General features: G+C 38.4%; 1 protein-coding gene across 5 annotated transcripts; it reads right to left on the reverse strand.

Moving 5' to 3' along the window:
* Positions 1-1,403: 1,403 nt before the first annotated feature.
* Positions 1,404-27,822, reverse strand: clip1a (CAP-GLY domain containing linker protein 1a). Of its 5 annotated transcripts, XM_030143120.1 has the most exons (28): positions 27,633-27,822; positions 23,458-23,722; positions 21,766-22,307; positions 21,077-21,201; positions 20,752-20,968; positions 20,458-20,655; positions 20,020-20,111; positions 19,721-19,781; positions 17,540-17,644; positions 15,411-16,319; positions 15,148-15,264; positions 14,928-14,985; positions 14,734-14,817; positions 14,430-14,586; positions 14,068-14,233; positions 13,697-13,912; positions 9,980-12,424; positions 8,255-8,392; positions 8,002-8,108; positions 7,633-7,753; positions 7,491-7,543; positions 7,312-7,332; positions 6,779-6,896; positions 6,153-6,303; positions 5,537-5,589; positions 4,930-4,935; positions 3,973-4,100; positions 1,404-2,479 (listed from the first exon to the last, which is right to left on the reverse strand). In XM_030143120.1, exons 2-28 carry the CDS (start codon positions 23,546-23,548, stop codon positions 2,251-2,253), a joined length of 6,708 nt encoding a protein of 2,235 aa, XP_029998980.1. In that variant the 5' UTR covers positions 23,549-23,722; positions 27,633-27,822; the 3' UTR covers positions 1,404-2,250. The 5 variants fall into 5 exon arrangements, with proteins under 5 accessions (XP_029998980.1, XP_029998983.1, XP_029998982.1 ...); XM_030143123.1 differs by lacking the exon at positions 17,540-17,644; XM_030143122.1 differs by lacking the exon at positions 7,312-7,332.
* Positions 27,823-27,928: the final 106 nt, after the last annotated feature.

Consider the following 27,928-nt stretch of genomic DNA (forward strand, 5'->3'; position numbering starts at 1 on the left):
AATCACATAGATATTCATAAAAGCGCAGATTAAAGTTGAGGGTTATTATATCAAAAACAGAGAAAACTGCAGAAAAAGTCACTTTTCAGAAAAATATTTCATTAACTGAATATAACCCAAGCATTTCCATCTTTGTTATTTATCCAACTCCATGGGTTTTACTGGTTAATCAATGTTGTAGAAATTGTCAGTGTTTCTACATTCACTACAGAGCCTCTGAACGTCCAAATGGGTCATATCTGATGATCATGAAAAGATGACAAACTGCATTTTACACCAATTATTTACATTTATTGATAGGATTTGTGGATCAGTAGGTATTAAACAGTTTATATCAGCAAATGATTTTGGTCACCAGTGGATGTTTGGGTCTTTATGGGTTCATCTCCCTGCCACTCTTTAATGATAGCTCTATAGAAATGTCACCCAGTTGTTGATACCAGTACTGTGCAGAAGTCTTCGGCAGCCTTTATCTTTGTTTTTGCAGGGTTGTAATGGCGTCTTTATTTCTAACAAAAAATATGCACTAAATATGTGCAGTTTTGAATCACACTAAACTACAGAACTAAACAGATTCTGCAGGTTAAGTTGATATTTAGTGTGACTTTCATTTAGATTTTTAATAAATCTTACACTCCCTTTGGTTGTGTGTTTTCTTAAACATTCCTGTATTTTATTACACACCCTCAGAATGTCCCAGAGGCTTTTGTGGTATTTTATCCTTTTCTCTGTCCAAATGATCCCATAGAGCTCCTGCAATGTTTTGTTTTTTCTAAAATGCATGACTACACATACGCACGTCTCAGTCTTTGTAATAATAAATGTACAGCTGGAATATACAGTATTAAAATGCATTTAAAAAAAAAAAAAATCTGACTATTGTGGAAGCTATATGGGATCATCGGGACAGACAAAAGGATAAACCATGAAACTTTCACTAAAATACTTCAAGTCAGACTCCTCTTAATGGCATTTACTCTGCTTAAGTCAGGATGTTAAAGATGTTCGTAGTGATTATCTGCTAAATGACTCAGTGTAGTACACGCATAGTTCGCTAGTGGCTATGTTTTTCCAAGTGTTTTAGAACTAATATCAAGAAATAGTATAATGCCTAGAGAAGCAATGTAATCTAAAATATGTTGGAAAGTTAAGCCTAGTAGTCAATCATCACATTGTTTGAATGCGATCTTTACTTGATAATTAAAAAAAAAAAAAAAAAAAAAAAAAAAAAATCGACAGGCAAATGTAAATAAACACAGGTCCCAAACCCCAGAGATACAGGTTTATGCTGTTTAACTTAGTTGGAATTGTTGATATGTGTGACTCTAAAGCAAAGTATCTGAAATTTTAATGGGCCTTGACACTCAATCTGGTTATTACGTAGGCAGCAGGGCAGACAATCAACAAAACAACAGATGGTTTTAATTTATACATAAATTTAATTTTATACATTTATTCAAAACGTTTGAAAGAAATGCCTAAGTAGTTAATTGTGTCATACAGAAAATCTTCTTGAATTGCAAAGAAACTTTTTTGGAAAGGCCACTTCACCAGGGGCTAACACTGTGAAGTGCATTAAATTCGACTTGTTCTTTCTCATTTATCATTCAACAGTCCCTTCATGAAGGCCATAAAAAAGTTCATAGTAAATCCAAACAGCACTGAGTTTCACTGCTCTTCTGTCCCATGATTACTCATCACAAAATTACACACATACTATATCAAACCTTTAAAGAGTACATAGTATTTCCAGGCATAAAAAAATAAACTATAGTTCACCAATTTTTGCGCAAACTGACATTTGTTTTTTAAATCAAGTACTTTACAGTTTCAAATAAACACCTTTTATGATACTGTTATCTTTGTAACCTCCCCCGACAAGCTGTGCAAACATTAGGATATTGATAAATTAATTGATAGAAAAGACTGTCACTCCTCCCACAAGGATACGTCCACCTACAGTATCTTCTCAATCACACAAACCCAGGATATCAAACATGTTCCTCCAAAGTCATTTACAACATGTATAAACTGTTACACCGCTGTATATTATTTTTTGGGATGATTTTTGGAAAGAGATTGTGAGGAGACTGTTCTCCCATAAGAGCGCTTAAGGGCTGGCGTGGACAGTAAAGATGCTTAGCAAAAACAAGCACGAATGCACATGTAAAAACTAAAACCCCAAAAGCACCGCTTACTCTAATATGATGTGCAAATATAGTGATTGTGCGAACAAATGTTGAAAAGGCTTCAGAAGGTCTGGTCGTCATTGCAGGATTCGGTCCAGTGGCCAAAGACCTCACAGATGTCGCAGTAGGGCCGCTCATCGCCCTTATTGCCATGGTAGGTGGTGTGAGGAGGAGAGTCGGGCATCTGCATTTGTGTGGGACAGTCCTCTGTGTCATGGAGGTCGAAGCAATCACAGATGTCGCAGAACAGCCTCGGGGGAGGCTTCTTCTTCACGGGTTCCTTGTCGAGACTGCAAAGAAAATGAATACAGCTATGAATGCCTGGTAGTGAGGTGAACAGGCCTGTCACAATTGTTACATAATCACCATATGCTAATTATTTTGTATAATTATGAACTGTATCCTTCACCTGTATAAAAACTAGTTGACAGTAACAGAAACACCATACAGTGATTCATCCCCATTTCCATATCATGTTCTACTGTTTGAGATTAGACCAGTGACCTTTTAACAATGCCATAATTGGCTTTCATCATTGGTCTCATGCGTATGTTCACACCAGCAGTGTATTTACAATCATTTACTCCTGGATTTCATTCCACCATTAATTTATTTTGCAAGAAAAATGAGTTGAACCAGTGTAATGATTTTGATCAAGTTTCGAGCAAGAGTGTCTGTTACCCCTTCAGATCCAGTGTAAGGTGTCACTTATGTAATATATTGCCAACAGAGCTGTTTACCTCATGTGAAAAATAAGCATCTTTTCTATTTTACAAGTGACCTGCTGTTCAGCTCAGGAACTCCCACACTGAGGCCGCTCTAAACCTGTCAATATGTTTGATGACAGGCAACAACAAACCACATATGTGAGGGAACCTGCCATTCATTCCTGCTTTGGTAATAAAGGAAATTGCATTTCATCAGCAGGCCACAGTGGCCCCACAGTTAATGCTCATGGTGGAGTCACACCACATTTTCTTCTGGAATTTTAAATAAACAGCTGTTTTGCTGATTCCAAGTCTGTTAGCAGTGACTCTTGCCGTTTCCCCTCTATGTGAAGCACCCGAAGGCCGTCTTCTTATCACACAGTTGACATCACTGGGTTGTATTAAAAATTACTTCTGAGCAACAAGGTTAATAATCTAATATATAATTTATGAATTTTACTACTACTTTTTATATAAAATTTTTTAATGAATTTTTTTTCTAATATTTTATTTATTGAGCATCAATGTTACATGATGCATTCATACATCTGGCACATAATGTTCACATCACAATCAGAGAAATTCCTTCAAACAATGCTCATCCCTTTTTCCCCATCATAGTTGAATGTATTTTTTTTTTATCAGATTTCTTCTATTATAATTAATATACTGTGATTCTGTAACAAACTGACCAGTACTGAACTGAATTTCACAGAGAATAGAGAAATCACAGTTGGTATAAGAATTATTTCCAGCTTTAGAGAAGTAATAAGCTTTATGTCAGTTCATATTTGTTTATTTAAATGTTATTTCAGTTTACAAAATCTATAAAGCAAACTCAAACAGAAATGTGTTTCATTGTTTAATGAAAAATGAGTGGCTCCTCCTCCTTATTAGATGCACTAAATGTATGATAAATCTGCCTCTGGGTTTACACTGCAATAGCACCAGAAAATTAACAAAAAGGGACAATTTCACTTATTTACATGACAATAAATTGTGGGCTTAAGTTTCTTTGTCATGGCAGACCATGTTGTTCTGGTACACAGCTAATCTTTCCTGTGAATAGGACTGACCTGTCATAGTTATCCAGCTCGCTCGCATTATTCCCATTGAGAGCAGCAGCTGCCATTTTCTCCAGTTTGTCCTTGAGTTCCTCGTTCTTCCTCTGGAGGTCGACGATGACTGAATTCAGGAAGTCAATCTGAAAACGTGCACAGAAGTAGCATCAGTGCTGATGTTAGTAAATAAGTCACATATAACAAATGGTTTCTGCGGGTTTCAATATTAATTTTACGAATCTTTATTGTCTTTGTGATTATATATTTCATATCCAGTTTGTGCTGATGCTGGACTCTGGGTGAAGGCAGGGGTCTGCTGTTGGTCTTTAATGCGGCTTCAAATTTTTCTCACACCTCATGGGACTCTAGTGCCTCCTAATCTGAGTGTTTTCTTACATCTGTCTTAAATCATCAACTAACTTTTAAGATACAGCAGCATTTAACTGTATTTATGACATTTCAGAATTAAAATTAACACTTTTTATGGACCTGCAGAAACCTTGGTGACAATGTCTTTATTTTAGATCCTAATACAACATCTCCATCTATTCACTGTATTGTGTATCAATTATTTATCATAACCACGAGTGCAACATAGGAGTGCGATAATAATTAACCTAATCTCTGTCCTGACGGTAAAATCACCACTGTGAGTTGTCATCCAAAGAAACATTTAAGCTCAATATGAGTCACACAGTAACTGTGTAAAACACCCAGTTATGACGAGTCTGACTAAAGTGCTCTCATTACATTTACACCTCTTATCGGTGTCCGTGATTTCCCTAGAACTAATCTACCATTCGTGCTGTTAAATTCTACACGTTAGAAAAGGTGATTCATGCTCGATTCATCTTTGGAGGACAGGTGTAGTTTTGATATCAACTAGATGGACTTTCAAAAGACGATACATTAAGAACCACAGTGATGGTGACAGACATGCATAAGTGAAGCTGATGAAAAACATGAACAAACCGCTGCCTGATGGTGGTGTAGCATTGCCAACATCAGAGACAGGGCAGAGGAGAAGAGAGGGAGAGGGGGGAAAAAAAAGAATCAAATTAGGACTCGCCTACTGCCAGACAAAACACTCAACAGGTCACTGACAGAAAATACAGTATAACATTTTAGGAAAAACAGAGGCTGAAAATGATAGAGAAGTACTAATGACACATTTGATCATCCCACTGTGGGTGACGGCTAAAATGCTGTGATGCTGAACATGAGTTACGCAAATCATCCTCATTCAGAGTCCTTTAAAATTTGTGTCAATCAAGACACATTTCAGCTCTGTAAAACATTATACTGTAACACCCTCATGAGTCAACAGTGACATCAAATTCACCTCGTTAGTAAATGTCTAATGTTTAAGAAGCACAGTCATTTCACAAAGGGCATTCAGTAAGACCGTTTCCTACTGACCCACATATAATGATAATGCCAATGAAACAGAAAAACCAGAAAAGTTCTATGGGCCAGAGTAGAAAAACATCTTAACACTGAATATACTATATGAAGAGCAAGACATCCTCTACCTATGCAGGCCTTATGTAACTGAGGACACATGCAGTGGTTGACTCACCTGACTCTCTGCAGTCTCCTTGTCCTCCAGCAGTTGGTCCAACACTGCATCACCTGAACACAACAGAGTAGAAAACTATAGGAAAGCCTTGATGTGTTTTCATTTGCAGGTGCTCATTAAGAGAGAGAACCTTATTTCTATCACATATCCAGCTCTGGAAAAAACAGAATGGCACTGATGTCAATGGACGGTTTTTTGGTTTGTTTGTTTTTTTTATTTCACTTTACAGTTATGTGTCTGACTGAATTTCTGATAATATTTATTCCAAATTCCAAATGCAAGCAATGTCATTTAAAGCATTTACTTGCAGAAAATAATAGTAATTACTTGTGTTTTCAGATATTAACTAATGAAAAAAAATACTAAGTTCAGATGAGTCCGGAAATTAATGTTAATAAATAAATAAATACAAATTAATATAATATTATTCTCCTCCAATCTTTCCCAATGCTGTTAAATATTTATGCTACTCCTGGTACACACACGTAAGCAGCGTGGCTGTGTTTATGTCTTGTGACCATCCGTCTTTGTCTTCATCACATTTCAGAGGTTTTCGATGGGACTGAGATCTGGTCTTTTTCCAGAGCTGTGTTAGAAATGATAAGCACTGTGTTACCTGAGGACTTGTTGATACCATCAGGCCCTGCAGCCAGATCCTTCTCCAGTCTCTTAACACGCTCTTGAAGATCAGCCTTGTCCTGTTCCAAGGCCTGAACCATACCCTGGAGTGTCTTAACAGAGGCACTTTCCCCACGAAGTACAGCCAGCTGTTATGAAAGAAACTAATGTTATTATACAATAGTAAAATGCTGAATAACTCACCTTTGGTTACAGCATATCAGCAATATGAAATAGACCAGGAACAATTTATTATCAAAAACACTACTCTGGCAGAAATCCAGCAACAAATTAGAATCAGAATATCCACAGCATCAGAACTGCATGAGCAAAGTTGTACAAAACTTAATGTACAGTTAAAAAGAAAGCACAGCAAAGGTTTTTATGACCTAGAAGTGACATCCTGTTCGACTCCACAGTGTGAGAAATGCCCCGACCATTGTTCATGACATATGAAAAGGAACTGATCTTCAATACTGGCATGTCCTGTGTAAAAGTTTATATTTCTTAATGTCTGTTCAGACTCCAAATCTGTCATCCACCTACATTCTGTGCATTCAACTATTTATTCTTATTTATCTAGCTGCTCTGACTGTAAGACTGCAGCATGTACACTGGTCTCACCTCGCTCCTTAGGTTTTCCACTTGCTGGTCCTTTTCAGAGGTTAAGGCACTGTTTTTATTGATGGACTGCTGAAGGGCAGCCTTTTCTTTCACCAACTGCTCCTTCAACGTATTCTCACTGTTAAATACACAAATACCAACTAAAGACAAGTACAGAAAAAAATATACCAAATATTTTTCAGTTGACCCGATAACCTGAGTGTTTGGCCCAGAACATATACAATATTTTGCAACGGAATGTAATTTCACAGTTCATAATGTTTACAAATATTTAGGTTTTGGTAAAATGGCAAATTGTAACACAAACAAATAAAAGCACATCACCATGTACAGTAATGGATGTGGAAATAAAGTAACGCAGGGGTAAAAACATCTGTAACGGCACATAAACTATAATTCACATGAGATGAAGCACGTTTAATTAGTTTTTGTATTTTATGTATTAGGATGCATTTTCATTGTCCTAAATCATCTGCCTGTGTTGTTTATTAAAATCAAGACCAACATCACATATATTGAAAGTTTGAAAGTACCTGAAGGAATTATTTGGCAGGCTTTAAAGGAAAGGACAGCATAACATACCATAGGCTTAATTACAAGCACACAAAAGAGTTAAACAGGTAAAAGCTGATTTGCACAACAAATGTTTGCATTTGGCTCAACAGTCGTGACAAACTGCCTGAATAAGAAGGTGTTGGTAAATCTGTCTTACCTTTGCTTCAACTCTCCTAACTGTTTCTTGAGTTTTGCCTGTTCATCCTTGAGCTAGAAGGGCAAAAAGTACACTTATTTAAGACAATCCGGTGTAGTGCTCATATGTGTAAGATCTTTTGAATAAATGTTACATGTGGCACCTTCATAAGATCACTCTGATCTTTTTGATTGTTATCAAGCGCTTCATTCAGCTTGTTGTGCTCATCCTGCAGTTTCTGAAGGGATTGCGACTTCGTTGAAACAGTTTCTTTCAGCCGCTCACTGCATAAAACATTAATCAGTGATGCTTTGACAATTCCTAGAGATAGACTAATAAAATGTAACACATGAACCAACAGTTCCCCTTTTTTTTACTTTAACTGTCTAACTACATACAATTAATTAAAGGGCTTCAATTTGACATAGGTTTACAATGAGTATGATGAACTGTATTTGTTCAGTGTCTTCCATACATAGAAGAAAAATGCCATAAATACTATAAAAGAAGATGAAGATAAGAATATACCCACATTTCCTGGGAGAGAGTCTTGGTCTTCTGAGTTTCTGTGCAAAGCTGCTCTTTCAATACTTTCAGGTCATCTTGGTGCTTGGACTTCTCCTCCATTAGTGCTTTAAGCTGAAACCATAGAAATCGTACATTTGCAGTATAATACATAATGTACAGTATAGATGATTCACATCACTGTTTCTCTCAGGTGCAGGATATTGCTTTAAGAGGATGTGTTTCCATTACCATTTTCACAGAATAAATCCATCTCTTACCTGAGTCTCCATTTCCTGTTTCGAAGTACGGACCTCTTCCAACAAAGACTGGGCTTCATTTTTCTCCTGCAGTAAAGTGGCTTTTTCCTTTGTCAGATGCTCAAAGGCCTCAGCAGTTTTCCCAGAAGCCTCTGTTGCCTAGGTAGTGCATGAGCAGAAATATTTGCTTAGAACAAGTAAGAACAACAAATGAACACTAATCTCAACTAAACAGAATAAAAATGAGCAAATCATTTGTTTAGTCATTTTTTATGTGTTTCTTGAATGCAAACATTTAAAAATCGGTTCAACTGTATTATGATTTATGTTTACAATGCATGCTTCAAAAGTTAGCAATCTGAATTTCTGAATTAAAATTAATTACATAAAAAATCTTGTTATGTTAAAGTAAAATCTAGAGAAGAATCACCATCACAATAATTACACTACGGAGAAAAACAACCACTAGATACTCTCTACATTCTACAATACTCAATAACCTGTGGCCTCAGAACGGATACTGACAGTCACTGCCCATTCACTTTTGCAAAAGTGAATGTTATCTCATTTCTGTAAAAGACTATATGATTAAAGCTGATTTTAAGGAACTATAGTGAAAAATCCCCACTCCTAAATAAGACAAATAAGGTTTGGAATATCCTCTGTCAAGCGAAACACCTTACATCAGCAAAATCATGCAACTCTGATGGTTTTCATGGGCAATATTTAGGAGTGCAATGGATCACAAAACTCATGGTCCGAATCAATCCACAGTTTTTGAGTCATGCATCGGATCACTTCAGATCAGAAAGAAAGTGAGACTGCTTCCATCATTAGTTTCACTCACTACTCTGCATATTTTTCAATTACTGAGTGAAGAATTTTTCAATAAATAAAATCCAACTGAAAATTGCTTGAAGTAGGTTAATACACTGAATGTTCAATCAATCAATCAATCAAATTTTATTTATATAGCGCTAAATCATAACAAAAAAGTTATCTTGTGACACTTTACATATCGAGCCTGTCAAAACCAGACTCTCAAGCCAATTTACAGAAACCCAACAGATTCCTCCAGGAGCAAACATTTGTGACTGGTGACCATGGAAAAACTTCCTTTTAACAGGCAGAAACCTCGAAAATGTATGTTAAGACACTGTTGAGGGTGGAGAACAGGAGTTCATTCGCACTTGTACGTTTTGCCTTCTGTCGAACCTGCTGACAGTTTTACAATGAAACTAAGCCAATTTTTACTAAATGCAGATGGGAATCTATAAGCCTATAAACCCACAATCTAGAACTGGGGAAAATGGCAAAAGTGACTGGTCTCACTCGCTTCTATGTGTTATGATACCTAAACAATGCAGCAGTATCAAATGAGGTAATTTAACGTAGGTCATCTCCAAGAAAATAAAACTCAATTTTGCCCAATACTGATTGAACTTTCAATTAATCCAATTCACCGATCACATTTCCCAAACTGTGGAGTGCGACCAGCACAGATCACAGCTAAGTGTGGTCCGTTACACAACTACTAATCTCAGATCACGTTATAAGCCCACAGGAAAACATATACAGGCTGGGAGCTAGAGGTAGTAAATAGTTGTTAGTAAGTGGAAGATGAATGTTATGCACAAAAAAAGTAAAGGGGAGAAGGGAGACAAACCAGCAAGCAGTCAGTGAGAAAGTGACATAGCCCCAGCCAATCTAAGGAGTTTGTGATTGTGATTAGTACCGGAGGAATACCTCAAGCTGCTTAGAAAGCGCATTTTTTAGTTGGGACTCGAGCTGCATGACTTGCTGGGCGGCTTCATCTCTCTCCACTTGCAGGGCTTCCCTCTGAGCTGTCAAGTTAGAGATGCTGGAGGAAAGCTCTTCTTTCATAGTTGCAGAAGCTGACACCGCCCCAACAGCCTCCCTGTATTGCTTTTCCAAAGCTTCTTTATCACTTTGTAATGTCTTGATATCTACTTGTAGTTGTTTTTGGGTGGTCTGCAACTTGTCTAACTCTCCAAGGAGCTCTGATCGCTCTGAAAGCCATTTTTCTTGACTACTGCGAAGAGAGGTGATGTCCTGATCTAATTTACTCTGTCCAGTTAAAAGCTTTTTCTTTTCTGTGGTCAGGGAGGAAATCTGCTTTCCCATCTCCTCAAGTTTAGAGACAAGCTGTTCTTTATCTACAGCCAGCTGACTAATTTCTTGCTCTCTCTGCTTTAATTGTGTGCTCAGAGATGCCACATCTGACTTCTTCTGTTCAGCAGTGTTCTTGAGATTAGAGGATATATCCTCATTTTCTTGCATGAGTTTGGAGATCTTCTTCTGCTGCTCTTCAATCTGTCTGGAGAGACCATCTTTATCAGCGGTCATTTTACTCCGTTCACTGGCTTCAGCCTTTAACTGGGACTTAAGACAAACCTTGGACTCTAACAATGATTTAGTTTGACATTTCAGTTCCTGGTTTTCTTTCAACAGACCCTCTTTCTCTTCTTGTGTAGATTGCAATTTTTTGTCGGTCTCAGCCTGAAGTGACTGCAGATTCTGATAATCTTTTGTAAGCTTGTCCACCTGTTGAATGAGGTCTAAATGAGCTTTTTCAGAATCTAGTTTTAGTTTACAGTGTTCCTCAACCAATTTATCTTTGCCCCTTTCAAGAAGTTCTATATCAGAGCTTTGTTTCTGCAACTTCTTTTGTAGGTCAGCTTTGTCATGTTTCAGTGAAGTTACCGTAGCTTCAGCCTCATCTTTTTGCCGTTGGTTTTCTTCCAGTTTTGCTGTTAAGTCAGACTTCTCTTGAGTAAGGTCGGCATTAGCTCTGGAATAACTATCCAACTGGTCCTTGGCTGCTCGGACATCACCTGCTAACTTTTCTCGCTCATGAGAAAGAGCATCCTTCTCAGATATAACTTTTATGTGCTTCTCTTCTAATTCTCCCTTCTCCACTGCCAGTCGCTCGTAATCCATCTTCTGTTGCTCTAATGCAGATTCCAGGCTCATTTGTTCTTTTCGTAAAGCATGAAGAGTCATCTCAGTTTCAGAATTCTGAAGATTAAAAGACTGCTTTTCTTGCTCCAAAGATGATAGTGCCTCTTTATGTTTCTCATTTGACTGACAAAGTTGTTCTGCTGAGACTTGAAGCTTCTCCTTTAGTTCTTCTATCTCTTTGAGGAGCTCATCTTTTTCACTACACACTTTTCTTTGGACTGCAAGAAGGTCCTCCTTCTCCTGTAGAAGGTGAAGTCTCTCAGAATCAGTAACTTGGCTGCTCGTTTTAAACTCTTCCAACATCTGAGCCAGGCTCATTTTTGATGCTTTAAGTTCTTCACATTCACGGAGAGAATTCTCTAACTCTTTCTTAGTGGCACTGAGTTTATTTTGAAGCTCCTCTTTCATTGTCTCAAGATTCTTCTTATCCAACGTGACAGTGCTGATTTCAGAAGACATACCCTCTTTCTCCTTTGCTAATGTTTCTGTCAGAACCTGCAGCTGAGTATTCTTCATTGTGAGATCTTCTTTTTCTAAGTTCAAAGATTTAATTTTTGACTGCAAATCAGCATTTTTAGCATCAAGGGATTTTTTGGCATTTCTAGCAGCGTCTCTCTCTAAAATTAGATTGTCCTTCTCAGATGTGAGCTTAGATATATTTTCACTCATGTCCTCTTCAAGTCTGATCTTCTCTTTGCAGGCATTTTCATAATCCTCGAGTAGTTGCTTCTTTTTAGTCTCAATCTGTTGGATGTCCTGTTGATGCTTTAACAGCATGTCATTCTTCTCTGCAGTTTGTTTTTCCAGTTCCTCAATTTTGGCCTGCTGCTCATCTTTGGCTTGCTTCAGGTTTTTGTTTTCAATCTGTACTTGATGCAGGTCATCTTTTAGCTTCTCCAGCTCTTTGCTGAGAGAAATTCTTTCTTCATCTGAACAACTTTTTTTGGCCAGAAGCTCCTCTTCATGTTTTGAAAGTATATCTTTAGTTTTTTGCAGTTCTTCATTCTGGACTGAAAGCTGCTGGTGACTAACCTCAAGGGCAGATAATTTTGTTTGCATATCAGAAAGCTGATTCTCCAGTTTACTTTTCTCAGTCTCAACAGCCTTACTTCCCTTACACATGAGCTCCAGATCTAGACTCTGCTTTTCCATTTGTTTGGATAAATGTTCAACATCATGCTTGGTGGACTCAAGCTCAGCGGAAAGACACTGGGAAAATAAAGTTGAAAGAAAAAAAGGGGGGAAATACATACAGGGAAAAGTAAGATAATCCAAAATAAACCAAGCAGATATGGACATAGGTGATATGCAACCAGAAAGGTTAAGCTGCAGAAGGGTTAAACTGGCAAGATTTCACCACTGCTTAAACCAAAGGTTTAAAAAAAAAAAAAAAAAAAGGTAAGGTGGAGCATTTTCACTTCAGCTCTAAACTTACATAATTAAACCCAAAAACTGTGGCAGTCATATAATAAAGAGTGATTATTGGCTGCCAGAGGATATGGCTAAAATCTCCCACAGTGTTCTACTCAGTTATGTAAGGTATGGATCCAATTTGCAAAAAAAAAAAAAAAAAAACAAAACCAAACAAACAGTATAAATACAAGTATATTTAAAAAGGCAAATTACAGTTTTATTACCTCTGTTTACATTTATTACTGATTTTATTTTAAACTGGACATAAGTCTCATTCTACTGTCTGCCCTGTTAACCTGCTTTCTTTTGGGATATATTTTGTAAAGCATATTCATTCTTTATCTTGCATTGTTTTTAAATGCACAACAGAGATCAATTGGGACTTTGAAACGTTGATGACAAATTCCATATCTGCACAAAAATACTTTTTGTTCAAAAAATGAAAATGATCAACTTAAATGAAATATCAGGCAGTCAAAAAAGGCTAGCAGGGGTACATCTTAATAAAGTCTGAGAAACATTTAAGATTAAACACATAGTCCAGCGTAAAATTAAGACTTGTATCAATGGGTTACTACTTACAGTAATACGGTGTTGATATGAACAGACAAAATGAAGGTGTACCCCTGAAAGCATGGAGCTCATGTCACAATCTGAGCCAAGATGATTATGATGAAACAGGTTATTAGACCAATGGGAAAAAGGGGACTGATCAAACACTCTTTGAGAAGGTGTGAAGAATGAAATTGCCAATAATGAATATAAATCCATAATGTTACATGAAGTCATTAATATCCTCCCATAACTTACAAAATAACATATTCTATTTCAAAGTCAAAGATATAGCACAATATGTGCATGTGTAGTTTTAAATGTTGTTTCCATCAAATGGGTTTGGAGAATTGGCAATATGAACTTAATAATAAATACAATTTTTAACGTGGATGGTTTGTTTTGCAAACAGGGAAAATTTGGAAGGCAATAAATAAAAATGGCAAGATAAGACATAGAGGGCATTTTTACATCAACTGCGGCAATCTGTCTATACATTTGTAGGTTTGTGCTCACCTGTGCCTGCTCCTTATAGGGCTGCAACTCAGACACCTGCTTCTGCAACTCCTGACCTTTATCCTTGGAGAGACTGAGATCCTGCTTTAACTGGTTAACCTGATCCTGCATCACCTGAAGCTCCTTCCCATGGAGTTCTGATGCCTCAGACAGGGACTTCTTGTGGGAAGTCTTCAGCTCTTCAACCAGGGTTTCACCTTGTTGCACGGTCTTCTCCTAAACAACAGGAAATGGGGAAAAACAAACATTTGTTGACTTCTCAACCAACCAGTGAATAAAGGGTTTATTTTATATTATAAAGGCCATATTTTAGTAAATTTGAGTCTCAGGCCACTCAGACACATGTAAAATAAATGACATGAACCACTAACCAGAGATGCAATCTTTTCTTCAAAGCTACTGATTTGACACTGATGTGTACTTCTTGTCTCCTTGAGCACCTCATCTTTGCGGGTCATTTCTTGCTGGAGTTGATCATTCAAGTGTGCCACTTTTTCCTTCTCCTCTGCTAAATGATTCTGTAATTCCTCAAGCCTCCTAAGTAATAAAAACAAGCAAGAGAATGATGTTCAGTGACAGGTTATGAAGATACAATGAAATAAACCAAAAGCACGACATTTATGTTCTGATCATTTGACCGGACACACTGTTTGAGGCTGACAGGATTGATGTCAGATTGTTTATATTACAGAAATGATGTTCTAAGGGAGAAGGGAAATAATAAGGTGTATACCGTTCTTTCTGCATGAGGTCTTCGTTCATTTTGGAGAGCTGCACTGAACTATCACCAGATGCCTTCATCATGTCTGAAATATTATTTTCCAGCTTGCTTTTGTCCTTTGTAAGCTGTTCAACCTTTTCATCTGCAGTCTTCAGCTTCCTTTCCAGTCCTAAAATAACACAGAGTTCAGAAAAAACATTTTCCCTGTGAGAAGTTTACTATTTATGTTTATAGACCTTATAGAATACAAACTGACAAACCGATATAGTGCAGAAATGTTTAGGGGAAAAAAACACTGAAGCTGTTGTGTTCTCACCTGCCAGTTGACTTTTAAGAGACTCTGATTCTGCTGTCAGGGATGCGCACTGCTCCTCCTGCTTACTGAGTTTCTCAACTGTTTCTGCAAAATGTAAAATATTTAAGTAAAAATCCTAAAAAGCTTAACAAAACTTGGCTAGTTTAGGCAAGGTGTATAACAAGTAAATAGGGGCAGGAGCTGAGATAAATTACCTTGCATAGTTTTAGAGTATTTAATCTGCTCCTCTGTGCTTTCAGACATCTTTTGTTTCTGTAAAAACAAAAAAAAAAACCTTCAGCGTCATATTTCGATATATGATTTATTTTTGTACAGTAAGTTGTTTCAGATTGTTGTACAGCTTCAAAATGGCAAGAGAAGAAAACATCAGGCAATAATGTAATGTATTTATTAACTGTGAGCAAATAGCCTTACCAGGCTTCCAAGTTCTTGTTCTAGGGCGTCCTTCTGCTGTTGTACAGTATTTAGACTCTGCTGTATTGAGAGGAGTTCCTTCTCTTTTCCATCCAACAGAGATCCTAATTTATTGACCTATAGCACAACATATAAAATACAAGGCAAGTACATCAAACTAAACAAAAACAAAAGAAGGCAAACATCTCAAAATGTAGTTTGTAAGTAGTTAAAAAACAAACAAACAGAAGACATAGCAAAATAGAATGGATATGAAAACCTACCTTGGCCCCCTGTGAGCTGCCTTGGCTCTGAACCTCCTCTAACTGAGTCTTGAGGGTCTCAAGCTCCTGGTTGCCTTGTGCTACTTGGCTACGCAAAGCCACCACCTCTGCCATCTGCTCTTTGGTTTCTCTGTCCTTGTCTTGTGCCTGTTGTGTCAACACTGCCTCTTTCTCCTCAAACTCCTTTAATCTAACTTCAGCAGCATGAAGCTTTCCAAGAACATCCTCCATCTCCACGAGGTGCTGCTCTTCAGCTCTTTCAACTCGAGACCGTAGTGACTCCTCCAGTCTCTCCTTGTCTTCAGTCAAAGACAAAACCTGTCCCTTCAAAGCCTGTATCTCCTGAGTCCAAGCCAAGGATTCAGCTTTATGTTTGGCTTCAGTCTCGTCTAGACCCAACTTGTGCTCTAACTTTAGCTTTTCTAGTGCACTTTTGGTTTCTACAAGCTCTGCAGTTTGGGCACCTGCACCTTTGCTGAAAGACAGCTTCAGCTCTTCCATGGCTTGCTGATGAGAGGCAACGGCAGACTCTAATTTTAAACGCCATGATTCAATAACCTCTGTATTCTCCTTCTCAGCCTGGCTTAGGCGCATCTGCAACTGTTCATTGTCACCTGAAAGTCGAACAGATGCAGCCTGAAGCTGGACAACTGTCTCACTGTGGCGCTTTTCTTGGTCTTCCAACTTCTCCTTGTACTTTCCCACCTCCTCTTGCTGCTTAGATTCTTGGGAAGCTAACTGATCTCTCAGAGAATTTATCTCATCAAGCAGTGGAGAAACAGTTGAGTTCGAGTCCTCACCACCCTGCTGGGTGCCGAGACGCAGCTGCAGGTCTGTAACTTCTCTTGTTCGCAGTGCAAGGTCCTTCTCAAGCTCCATAATTCGAGATCTTTCTGACACCGTTGCAACCTTCAACAGTAGAAATCTTTAATTCAGAGGTGAATACCAATTTACATACTTGACTGGTGTGTATCAGAACAAGACTAAATTAGTTCATATGAAACACAATTACTCTTTGACTGCTACAGAAAGAAATATAGCCACAGTATCAGAGAATTCAAAGTAAATGTAAAACTTCTAAATATTTAATGTACTTGCTTAATGAGTGGGCTTAAAAACGGTCAATCTCAAAAACAAGATGTAATACTGACCTCTTGTGGCTACAAAAGGTATGGCCCAAATAATGGATGTGAACACTGAGCATGTTTGGAGGCTGAAGGGTGTGCACAACAATTTCCACCAAAACTGACCTTAAAATCACTTAAGTTATGCTGTTACTGACTTCAAGGGATTGGAGAACCCAGAGGGGAATCCAGTATTGTATTTATATGACCGTAACTTTGTATCTAATGCCATGTGGAAAAGTTAAAGCAGGTGAATCTTTTCTTCAGTATAACTATTACCTTGTATAAAACTCATCACAGTACTTTTTGTTAATACTCCTTAGGATTATGATACCATTGGGGAACACAAAGATGCAAAGTCTGGGATGTGGAGCAGGTCTAGGACTAGCAAAGGGACACCAAATAAGCAGGACAAATGGATGCTGGGAAGGACTGGGGACATAAAACATAGGATAACTCAGAACATGATCAGCTGGGGACGAGGGGAAAGTTGGTCTGTCTGGTTAAGCAGTGATACCAACAAAGCTAAAGTGAGTTCAGTTTTGGAAGATAGATGAATAATAAAGCTGTCAATCCAGAAAACTAAAGAATTTTTTTTTTGTTTTTGAACACTGTAAAAACTTGGAACAGTGTCGGTTTGATATGAAATGAGATAAAAATCCTAGGGGGAAAAAAGGTTATAAAATGAGTCTATAGTTGATGAATTTTAAAATCTAACCTTAGACAGGATAGACCGCTTTGAGCATTCAAAGATATTTGCATAATTCATGTGTATTAACTGACTATTCACTTAAATATTTGTTTGTCGGAAGAGCACCTCTACTGTAGAGCCAGAAAATGCATGTAAGGTTTACTCCCCACAAGCCCCAAAACAAAAAAAACAAACAAAAAAAAAAAGGTGCAGCTCCAGTTATTGCTCAACACCTCTCTGTACAGTTTTTGGCCACAATCCCCGGCCCAAGCCCTCTTTTCCAATGCAGCACAGTGCAGAGCAGAATTCATTACCCTAGTGTCTTCTAACTCTCTTTGGAGTTTCTCAGCTTTGGTCTTTTCAAAGAGCAGGCTCTGTTCAAGCTCCTTAATGTGGGCATGCTCCAGCCTGGTCTGCGTCTGTTAGTAAACAAGGGGGAGAGGAAGAGAACACACCAGTGCCACCATCACATGCCAGCCCAACGCAGACAGAGAGGGAAGGAGAGAGAAGGAAGACAGGGGTTTGGACAATGGTAATGCTGTGTTTGTGTATATGTGTGTTTTAGGAAGATTGTGTGAAGGATATTGGGTTGGGAGTGGTGGGTGAGTGGAAATGGGAAAACACCCCATGCAGAACTTTCAGGCTGTGCCATAAACAGCTGCACATAGGGATTTTTGTGAAAGAATGGGAAGGATTACAGAACAAGCAGCAAAAGAAGGAATGTGTTATGGAAGTGCAGGATGAGTATGTTGATGGAGGCAGTTTAGAAGTAAACATGCAAAACTGACACCCTGGTGAACAAAGCACATTGATTGGTTATGATATAAAAAAAAAAAATGTGATAATGTGTGCCGAGCCAGCAAGTAAATTGGGTGACAGTGACTTCATCACAGCATCAAGAAAAAGGAGTGCCGACCGTTTTCTGTTTACACAATGCACTGCAGCATACAGAGGATATTTAATATTGTAATACTGATCTTCACTCGCATTAAATTACAGGAAGTTAGTCTAAGTATTTTCAGGAATTGCTGCACAGAGGCCCAGATCCAAGAAGACACTTAACGAAGGAATATCATCAGTCGTATATATAGCATCCACTTCCTGATCATCGGCATTGCTTTCTCTATTCAGTGATTCGGCCACTGTCCACACTATATAATCCAAGTACTTATAAGAAACCACCAATTATCATCACCAGTTATTATCACCATGTGCAGGGCTTTTTGAAAAAAAAAAAAAAAAAAAAATCAATTGGTAACGCATACGCAAATGGGGCTCAAGAAACAGACAGGATTCCCATTTGACTAATTCGTGTTATATGCACTATGAATAATGCCTTTATAACAGATTCACAAAGTATTTCCAAGCAGAATCCAGTGCCTCAGCCTGTCTGTTACTCCGTGTATGTCAACGCAAAGGGGGGATACAATCATTCCCAAATGACCGTTAGACTGTGATTTTTTAAAAAATGTAAATAATGTACTGTATACTCCCACTGTGCATATATGTAGTCTACCACATCAAATTAGTTTTTAAGCATAATGTCTAAATGGACTATTATGTCAATTACATCTCTTGAGCTGAGCATTATTTCCCTCTATTTGCATTAGGAATTGAATCTATATATGTGTTGGGGCAGTGAAATGACATAGGAGCATCTCCAGTGGTTCCATGCTGAGTACTGGACCAACATGACAGACGAGGACAAAAAAGGAAGAAGAAGCAACAACATCACATCACTGAACAGGAAGGCACTGAGGGTTATAGCACTTCATTAGTATGTACACCTTCAACAGTTTGAAGTCAACAAAGCATCTTTTGTTCCACGTGTTTCTGAAGGTTTTTCAAGCTGCATGCAATTGGTTTAATATATTCAAAGCAGTAAGTAATAAACTGTTAGTTTATGAGGTTTCAAAGATGATTAAGGGGTATTCTAACCCTGTACTCATTTTTTAGATCTAGTTTGGGCTCAGGTGCCTTCAGGGTTATCGAGATGGTCCCCTGTGTCGAACTGTGAAACAAATAACAAATCCTTTAATCAGATATGAACACAGACACCACTAGACCCCAGTATGCTGCATGATTGATGATGGGATTAGCATTCTACTCACTGATAAATCTCCATTTTCAATATATGGTGAGATGTTATATCCAGAGAAGTGGCACTTGCTTAACATTTCCATTGACTGTAATTTATATATAAAAAAGTTGCCTCTCATCTAAACAGTATTTGTGATTTTATATAGATGAGGCCTGTGTTTTCAATAACAACTTTATCCCCAAATGCAAACAAATGTACAGACCAGTTATGTCACTTTTCATCATGATAGAAAAAAATCCTCAATGTTTGTGTGAAGTAAAATACTGAGATGACACGGGGAATGGAGCTCCTGCTTCCAGATTTTACTGCTGACTTGGTAGTTAATTTTTATTTTATTAACATTAAGGACATCAAATTTTAACATTTAAAAATGTTGTAATTATAGTGTATCTACCTCCAAGTCTCCTTTGGTAATGCAAGCTTCCTCTACCCGGAACTGCAGATCCTCCACTTTCCTATTAGACAGAAAAAAAAATCTTTTATTTTATGCTGTTACTTTACTTACAGTTTATGGACTAAACTTATCAACAAATAAGAAGCAAACTCAGTCACCCGTGAATGTGGATGTGATAACACTGTTACAATGGCAAAAACCATTCTGTTCATCTACATACAGTATGCCAGCAATACTTGGTGACATATTGTCAGTAGTGACCTTGCACCTTACAATTAGTCAATGCTGAGGATCTTTACCTGCGCTCCTCTTCCAACTGATTCAGCAGCTCTACTTTATCTTTGTCTGCAGCTTCTACCAAGGCACGTAACTGATCCATTTTTGTCTCCATCTTCAAGAAAAAGGTCAGACATTAGACAAAAAAAATCAGAGATAATTATTGACAGATAATGAGAATATTAAAGAAGAGTAGACGTGGTATAGCTAAGGAGGCAAAGATAAATACAAAAGCCTACGAAAGTTACTACATCATCAACTATAGGTGATACCGTTTGTTATTTCTGAATACACTGCAAATACACATCTGCTCATTTAAGCCTGACTAAAGAGGGTAGATGATGAAAATTGTATGCATGCAATTTTTTTAGCCATCTAATTGGAAAGGAACTTTTAAGACTCTCAGTATTGGCGATTTTCTATAACAGACAGTTTATGTGGAGTGAGAATTGTGGGCTGACCTGCTCCTGATCATCCCTGAGCAGGGAAATTTCTTGCTCCATCTCTCCCGCATGGCTGGTGGCCTTGGCAACCTCAGCTTTCTCCATGTCCCTCTCAGCCATCAGCTGCTCAATATGCTGTTGCTTTTCCTTCAGCGCTTCCTGCAGGGCCGTTGTGCCCGAAATCTTTCGATTATATCTCGATGAAGTCTCTGTTAGCTTTGGATTAACAGAAGATAATTGTGCTTAGCTCACACCACAGCATTAAAACCATGTTTGAGTGCAATGTTGTAATACGGTCACTGTTTTTCTCACCAGGCCTGTACGACTAGGCTTGGCGCTGGCAGAGGAGGTCACAGAGCTCATGGTACTGATTGAAGAGGCACTGGGGCTTCGCTTCAGGCCTGATGGTGTAGCCACAACTTTTCGAACTGTTGTCTTTGCTTTGGCTGGCGTGGTTGAAGGGAAGCCAATGCGTGTGACTTTGTGCACTGGAGCAAATAAGCCATACTTGGATTGGCACTGAAAATATCTGAGGACAGATAATTTAATGAAGATGCATTCATGGACATCATAATTCTCATGCTGTTAATAAGAAAAAGTAAATCCTCAGATGTTGCAGATTCAGTGACCAATGTACCTTGTGCCTGCCACTGCTCCATCATTCTTGCCTAAGGGTTCATCAAGTTCCACACCACACCACTCGCCTTTGGCAAAATCTGTTTCTCCAAGGAAACGAACCACTCCTGCCTTAGTACCACCAACCTGAGAAGAAAACCACACACACATTAGCTGTAGCTATTTAGTCTCCTCAACATATAAAGAGACCTAAAGTATAATCAGCTTTGTGAGCTAGTAAACCTCGAGTGAGATAATTCCATCAAAGCAAAAGAAACCTATGTGCAAGCTTTGAATGTTAACTAAGGCCAAAAGTCAATATGTGAAAATGAAAAGGCATTTTTTCCCTCCCTAACACACAGCTGCTGCTTGTATAGTACTAAATTTGGTGATGGTGAGCATATTTCCTTTGCAGAAGTGATACTTCCTCTTTACATAATGGGGCATTTAGGCATGTGGCTGAGGAAAGGGATAGAAAAAGGAACAGCCACAAGGAAGGAAAGTGCTCATCAAGACAGAATCTGACCAACTGGATAATCCACAAAGATTTCTACTCTGATAAATTAAATAAGATCCTTTTCAATGTGTTAATTTCTTTATGTTGTCTAAATTGGGGCATTTTAATATTAATGTTGCTAAAATTCAAGGGCTGGATTTTGGAGTAATCAGGGGGATATTGTAGTTTACTTGAGATCATTTCAAAAACTTTACCAGCACACGGTCACCCATCTTCAGTTCTCTTTCGCCTTTCTTGACTGAACCAGTCTCTGAAAGGTTGGAGACCGATTCACTGTTGGTACGTGCAAGGTTGGTAGCTGGTGTAGCAGGTGTAGATGTTGAGGCCTTCTTGGTTGTTGAGGGCAACGCTGATTTTGTGGTGGGGGTATGGGAGGCTACACTTCCGACTGAAGGAGTGGGTGATGCAGCTCGTGATGGGGGCGCTGTCTGGGTCCCATTAGCCTCCCCCTCTGTGCGAGACAGCTTGGATGGACGGGTAAAAATTCCTCGTAGGGCTTCACACTGGAAGTACCGCACCCCGGCCACTGAACCGTCATTCTTCCCAATTGGCTCATCTAGAACTATACCTGCCCACTGTCCAGGAGCGAACTGTGTTTCTCCTAAAAACTGTATATAGCCTGGCTTATTCCCATTCACCCATACTCGCTCCCCAATCTGGAAATTTTCCTCAGCATTCTGGGCATCTCCGCCACCACCAGTAGCAGCTGATTTGTCAGCCGCAGCAGCTTTAGCTCCTGGTGAAAGAACAAAAGTGAAATAGAACTTTCATTTAAAAAAAAAAAAAAAAGGTAGCTGACTAATTCAAGACAAATAATTCTGGGCAATTTAGGGCTGGGAACCAATAATTCAATAAGACACAGAGAATTCCACCTATACTGGTGAGTAGTGAAAAAAGTCACACTGTTACACCAAATTTGAACATCTAAGGAGTTGATCTTATCAGTATGAGTGGATGCAGAATACACATTCCGCTTTTTATAGATTTCTATTAATGACATTACATTAACAACTAAAATTATGCTGTGGTAAGTAGACATTTTTTTTCTAAATTTTAACCTGTTAAGCCCTGGGCCATTTGTCTCAACCATCTCACCCATTTCAATGTAATACAAAACAATGTATTAGCCAAGAGCAAAGTTTCATTCATATAAAACCAAGCTGTGGTAATGTGACCTTTATTTTGCTCTTCTTTTGGCTTGTTCAGTGAGTTGTACAAGTAGAGAAATAATACTTGTACTGTTGGATCTACTTAGGTTAGGTTAGCAGTGCAAAGTTTGTTGCATTGGTCATTTATGAAATTATTAATGATATATGCTGATCTCAGACCGTTACCTTGTTCTAGATTTTGCCCATTTAAGTGCTTGTTGTTTGAGTTGTGTTCCGATATCCGAAAATTGGTTTTGTTGTGCTTTTAGCTAACGGTCCTCTGATTATGTGGATATGTAGCATGTGTATATTGCTACAAGTGTCACGTACCATTATTGTGGCAACACAGACAAAGCTGCGGCTGACCCAGGATATAAGAGGCTGCAACTGGTATTTGTGGTGAAATGGTGGCGAATAATAAAATCAAAGACTTGAAAATGACAACTTATGCTAAACAACCCATTATTGTAGTTAAATGATTGGTATATTATGTAACTTGAAAAAAAAAAACCATTTGAACTGCAATGCTAAATGTAAGTTTCTTTAGTTAAAATAAAAAATTAGTATTGAAAAATTACATCGGAATCAGTATTGAAGGCAAAGTATCAGCAAGTGTATTCCAGAAAAGTTTTGAATAATACCATGGTGGGTCATGGTGTCATTGTCAGATATATGAGAATACTGAGTAAATAAATATTTAAAATAAGTTGACAAAGCTGAACATGCAGATATTTTTACCTGTGCTGGGGTTGGTCTTGGGTGCTCCCGTCCCAGGTGGTTTTGCAATCTTGCTGGGCACCTTGATCCCACTCGGCTTTGCTGTGCTCATGTTTCCTCTTATAACTGGTTAGACCCACAAGGCTTGTGTCTGTTGGTGGGTACAGACTGGACCCAGACCATCAAAACTCTGTATGATGGCAAAATTGTTTTCTTCGCACAAAATCAATTAAAGAAGAAACAAAAAACAAAAACCAGGGAAAGTGAGGAGAGAGGAAAAATGTCCCTGTTTGAAATAAGAAAAAGAAAAATTAATTGAGTTCAGTATCACTGACTCAAGTAACTTAATAACTTTCTCAAAGATTTTATTCTGCGATGGTTGCCACTGTCTCTAAAACTATTTGGAGTAAACTAATAAACAACATGGACACATATGCCTTTAAGACATAGTCATTGACTTTGTATTCTGTGCTGTTAATGGAGGCATTTTAGTTCTGTTGTGACAACAAGCTCCTCAGCACACACCACGTCACAGTTCGACCTAAAAATACCCCGTCAAAGGCCATCGATATGCCGTCTATGTTGACATGATGAACTTCTGAATAGCTCATCATGTGTGACCTTGACCACAATATCCACTGTACCACAAACATGGCATCTCAATCTGTCATTATAAAAATCCTATAAAATCATGTAAATCTGCTTGGCAGCTTTTGCTAAAATAGGATTAAAGTTGAGCCAGCAGTACAACCAGCCCACCAGCAGATTATCATGTTTGTCAGATTATTCACCACAAAAAATGGCTAAATGAACTATTTAAACATGTTCTCCCTGCTGTTAGGGTGACAATATGACTGACTGTGGCATAAAGATAATTATTAAATAAAGAACACGTGACAAAATGGAAATGCGTATTTTTCAAGGTCCTAGAAACTGAATTTGTGTATCAATAATGAAGGCCTGAGAAGAAACACTCCTGCACACCATGTTAGCTATATATCCTAACAAAATCTTAAATATGTGTAGGTTATATATACACATAGTTACCAAAGATATAAAAGTTTGTAAAACACAATGTGTGGGAACATCTGGAGCGTATAAACAGTTGTCAGTGGAATCCTGTTCTGTCATACACTGCTTATCAGTCCATCAAAACTGACTTAACACAGACCATGACATACAATAATGGATTGGATAAAGTCAAGAAAGTAGCTTCATTATGCTCAGTCATTAGCACAATCATTCAGAGTACATGGCTACACAACCATGGGCAAATTTCTCAAAAATGTTCTGAATATAATAAGTGTACTTGTGTTTGGGTAAAAAAAAAAAAAAACTGTTAAAAGCTGTAAATTTCTCTTTTATTATATTATGTCAAATGACTACAAGTTCTTCCTGGAGCCAAATAGTTAGGAGTCAGTTTTAAGTGAGGCAAGATACTTGACTAAGCTTGACTAAGAAATTTAATGCAGAACTTGCTCAACAACCCCACACAAGGACACCTTTCACTCATTGGAGCTACAGGATGCACAGTACATGGAGTAAAACAGACTAGTTCTCACACACTCTACAAGAAATTTCTCAGCAGAGAATGAAGGTGGTCTTCATCATTAAGCTGCAACCTACTTTGAATGCAGTGTTCCACTTTTCTCTCACTGTGCCTTTGAATGATTGTGATTATTACCCTGAGGTCGGGAGGAGGCCAGAGCAATGAAGCAATTCAACAGCTGAAGACTACACAGTGGAAATTAAACCTATACAATAAGTGACCTGCTTAATCCTTGTATGTAGTGCAGCCTTTAGTATAAAGCACCACGCATGCCTACATATCACATGCACTATCTGGCATGTTAATACAGCAACATTTTAACATCGAACACCAAGCTTATTTCAGCTCTGATTGGTGGGTTGATGCAGTCATCTGAAAATGATCCACTTAGACTGGAGACCTTCCCACTGCAGTAATGTTAATCTTTTACCACTAACTTGCACTCTAATCTGTGGCTAGGATGAAAGCCAAATATCACTGTTTTGTACAGAAAATATTCTCCTGTTGAATTAAAAAATAAAACTGCGAACCAAACTCTGTAATGAGTTCTACCTACAAGTCTTTGCAGTCTGATTTCATTTCATAGGTGTGTAAATACACAGCCACATTTAAAAATGAAATGAAATTCTGCCGACTAAAAATGAAAATGCAATGTAAATAACCTACTTCCACATTGGTAATGACAGAAATGAAGTGCTCAGTCTGTGTAAGTAAAAAGACAAGGCACACTTTGTGTTGGATCACTATTTTCCATAATCACAAACATATTGTAAAGCATACAGAATATAAAACAACCTGGAGGTCAATTCTAGTAAAATGCCAACACTTCAGGGTGTTTACACACAGCGCCTTTTTATTTGCTGACCAAAGGAGTGCAAAACCACTTGGGGCACTGATGTATGCTGAAGAAGCTTGCATGTTTGGTAGTAAAATCTTCATTTGCACCCACAATCCATTTATATGCTAACTGCTAGGAGGGTGTTATTTGTCACACAAACCAGAAGGCTTTGTTTTCACATTTTCTTTCAGAAAGCCAAAATTAGCCATCAATATCTAGAATAGTAAGAAAGTAAAAACAAGTTCAGTGTTTGACAGATGGTAATGGGTCAACATCTTCAACCATAACCTCACATTTCCCTCCATCTCTGCTCAGACCTGTAGAAGGACCTTTAGGAAATCAAGTGTTATCGTATGCTCATTACAAGCTTGTGACAAAAAGTGTGCATTTGTGTCTTAAAAAGTGTATTCTGATTTGTCCAATAGTCCAGCACTCATCCTTTAGTAGACACAAGGGGTGCTTAGGTTCTTCCTTTTTGAGGAAACATCTGCTGGGATGATTATGTAGACCCCTGCCTGCACTGACGGTGTAGAAAAGCGGCACAGAATAAGAGGAAGAGGAATCTGGCTTCCTCACTGATACACAGTCACCTGTTAACAACTCTCTTCATTTGTAAATTACCATTTGACCAAACTTACAGCCACTATGTATAACACTTCTCCTCCTGTCAAAGACCCTCACCTGAACAAGTTTACTCAGATGTGACTTTTGATGATAAAACAGATACTCTACATTTCCTCTGTGGATCAAATTTAATGATTAGATTATCCAAAACAAATTTAACCTCCTCAGTAAGAAAACATACTGGGGTTCATATTGTATATTACAGCTTCCACTTGAGGGAAGGTAGAATTAATGACAATGTATGACAGATAACCTTTGCAGTGTTCGGTTTGGAAAATTATATAAAATTAACACAAAATACAAGTAAGACTAGTGCATCTTCAACATATAAATGCAGCAATGTCAAAGTGGTAAAGACCAGACGACTAGAAGTTTTAATCATGTCTAAACAAGCTGAAATGCTTTTTGTCTGAAAAAGAAAGGCTGATTGATACTAGCCTAAGTCACCCCTTTAACCCATAAACTGTGTGATATTGCAGTATTGCACAGTTACACAGTGTACCCACACACCCGGCACTTGACAGCAGCTAGTCGATTGAAAGCTGTCGATGAGGTGGCACATCTGGTAAGAGCAAAGCCTGAAAATACACCATGTCTGCTAACTTATCCCACTATGTAATCCTCTCTGAAGCCCCACACAGTGTATGAACCGCAGGGGCGTCTTCAGTAAGTAACATTACGGCTGGATCCACAAGCTTAAACATCTGATTAAACGCTCTCAATCTCAAAGCCTTGGTGAGTGACTCAAGCAAATTCCACAAGTCCAAAAGTCTCCGCAATGTCACCGAAGCTCCAGCAGGGCACACTGCTGTCACAAGTTGACAGTCAACATAACAAACTGATCATTAGATCACCGGTGATAATAGCGTGGGCTACGACGCCGTTTTAACTCGGCGGCCCCCAGACTGTACTGTCATGCGGCCAGCTTACACGAATCCCGGTCCGTTATCCCGATAAGAATAGACGTGATTAGTTGCTAAGTAACGTTAGCACCGAGGCCCGAGCAATACTGCGAACCGGTGGACAGGAGGGCTGCTTAGCTAACGTTAGCTAGCTAAAGTAACACCTTAAGTAACGACAAGGCTGCCTCAACAACTTTCACATTAAAGTACGCTTAGTTTGTGAGTTATATGTAAGTAAATAAGTAAAGAGGAACACATGGGCTTAGCTTGAGATAATACTGACCTGTTAATGTTTCTGTACAACCTACGTCTTCTCAGTAGAAAAATGTACAGCTAGCGACCTGTGTGGAGAACCACGACTACAACTCGGATCAGACACAGGCAGGCACAGCCCAGCGTACGGGCGGTTTGTCCAACGGCCGAGAGGAACGTCAACCAAAGAGGATGTGTTCAGTAAGATGGAGCCCTGCCCGAGTGACTTCTGAGCACAGCGACTCACACACTGAACTTAAGACCCGCACTGGCGCCACACCACGTTTAATCAACTGGAAAAAACGGAATTATGCAAATAGAGTGTAA

Source organism: Sphaeramia orbicularis, chromosome 9 (genome assembly GCF_902148855.1).
Source record: "Sphaeramia orbicularis chromosome 9, fSphaOr1.1, whole genome shotgun sequence".
Taxonomy (NCBI): Eukaryota; Metazoa; Chordata; class Actinopteri; order Kurtiformes; family Apogonidae; genus Sphaeramia; species Sphaeramia orbicularis.

Excerpts from the sequence above, each read along its gene's own strand:
- clip1a (XM_030143120.1), bottom strand. The coding sequence starts at position 23,548 with ATGAGCACAGCAAAGCCGAGTGGGATCAAGGTGCCCAGCAAGATTGCA. Across the intron at positions 22,308-23,457 it reads CAAGACCAACCCCAGCACAG|GAGCTAAAGCTGCTGCGGCT; the intron begins GTAAAAATATCT and ends TTCTTTCACCAG. Across the intron at positions 14,587-14,733 it reads TCTTAAAAGTCAACTGGCAG|GACTGGAAAGGAAGCTGAAG; the intron begins GTGAGAACACAA and ends GTGTTATTTTAG.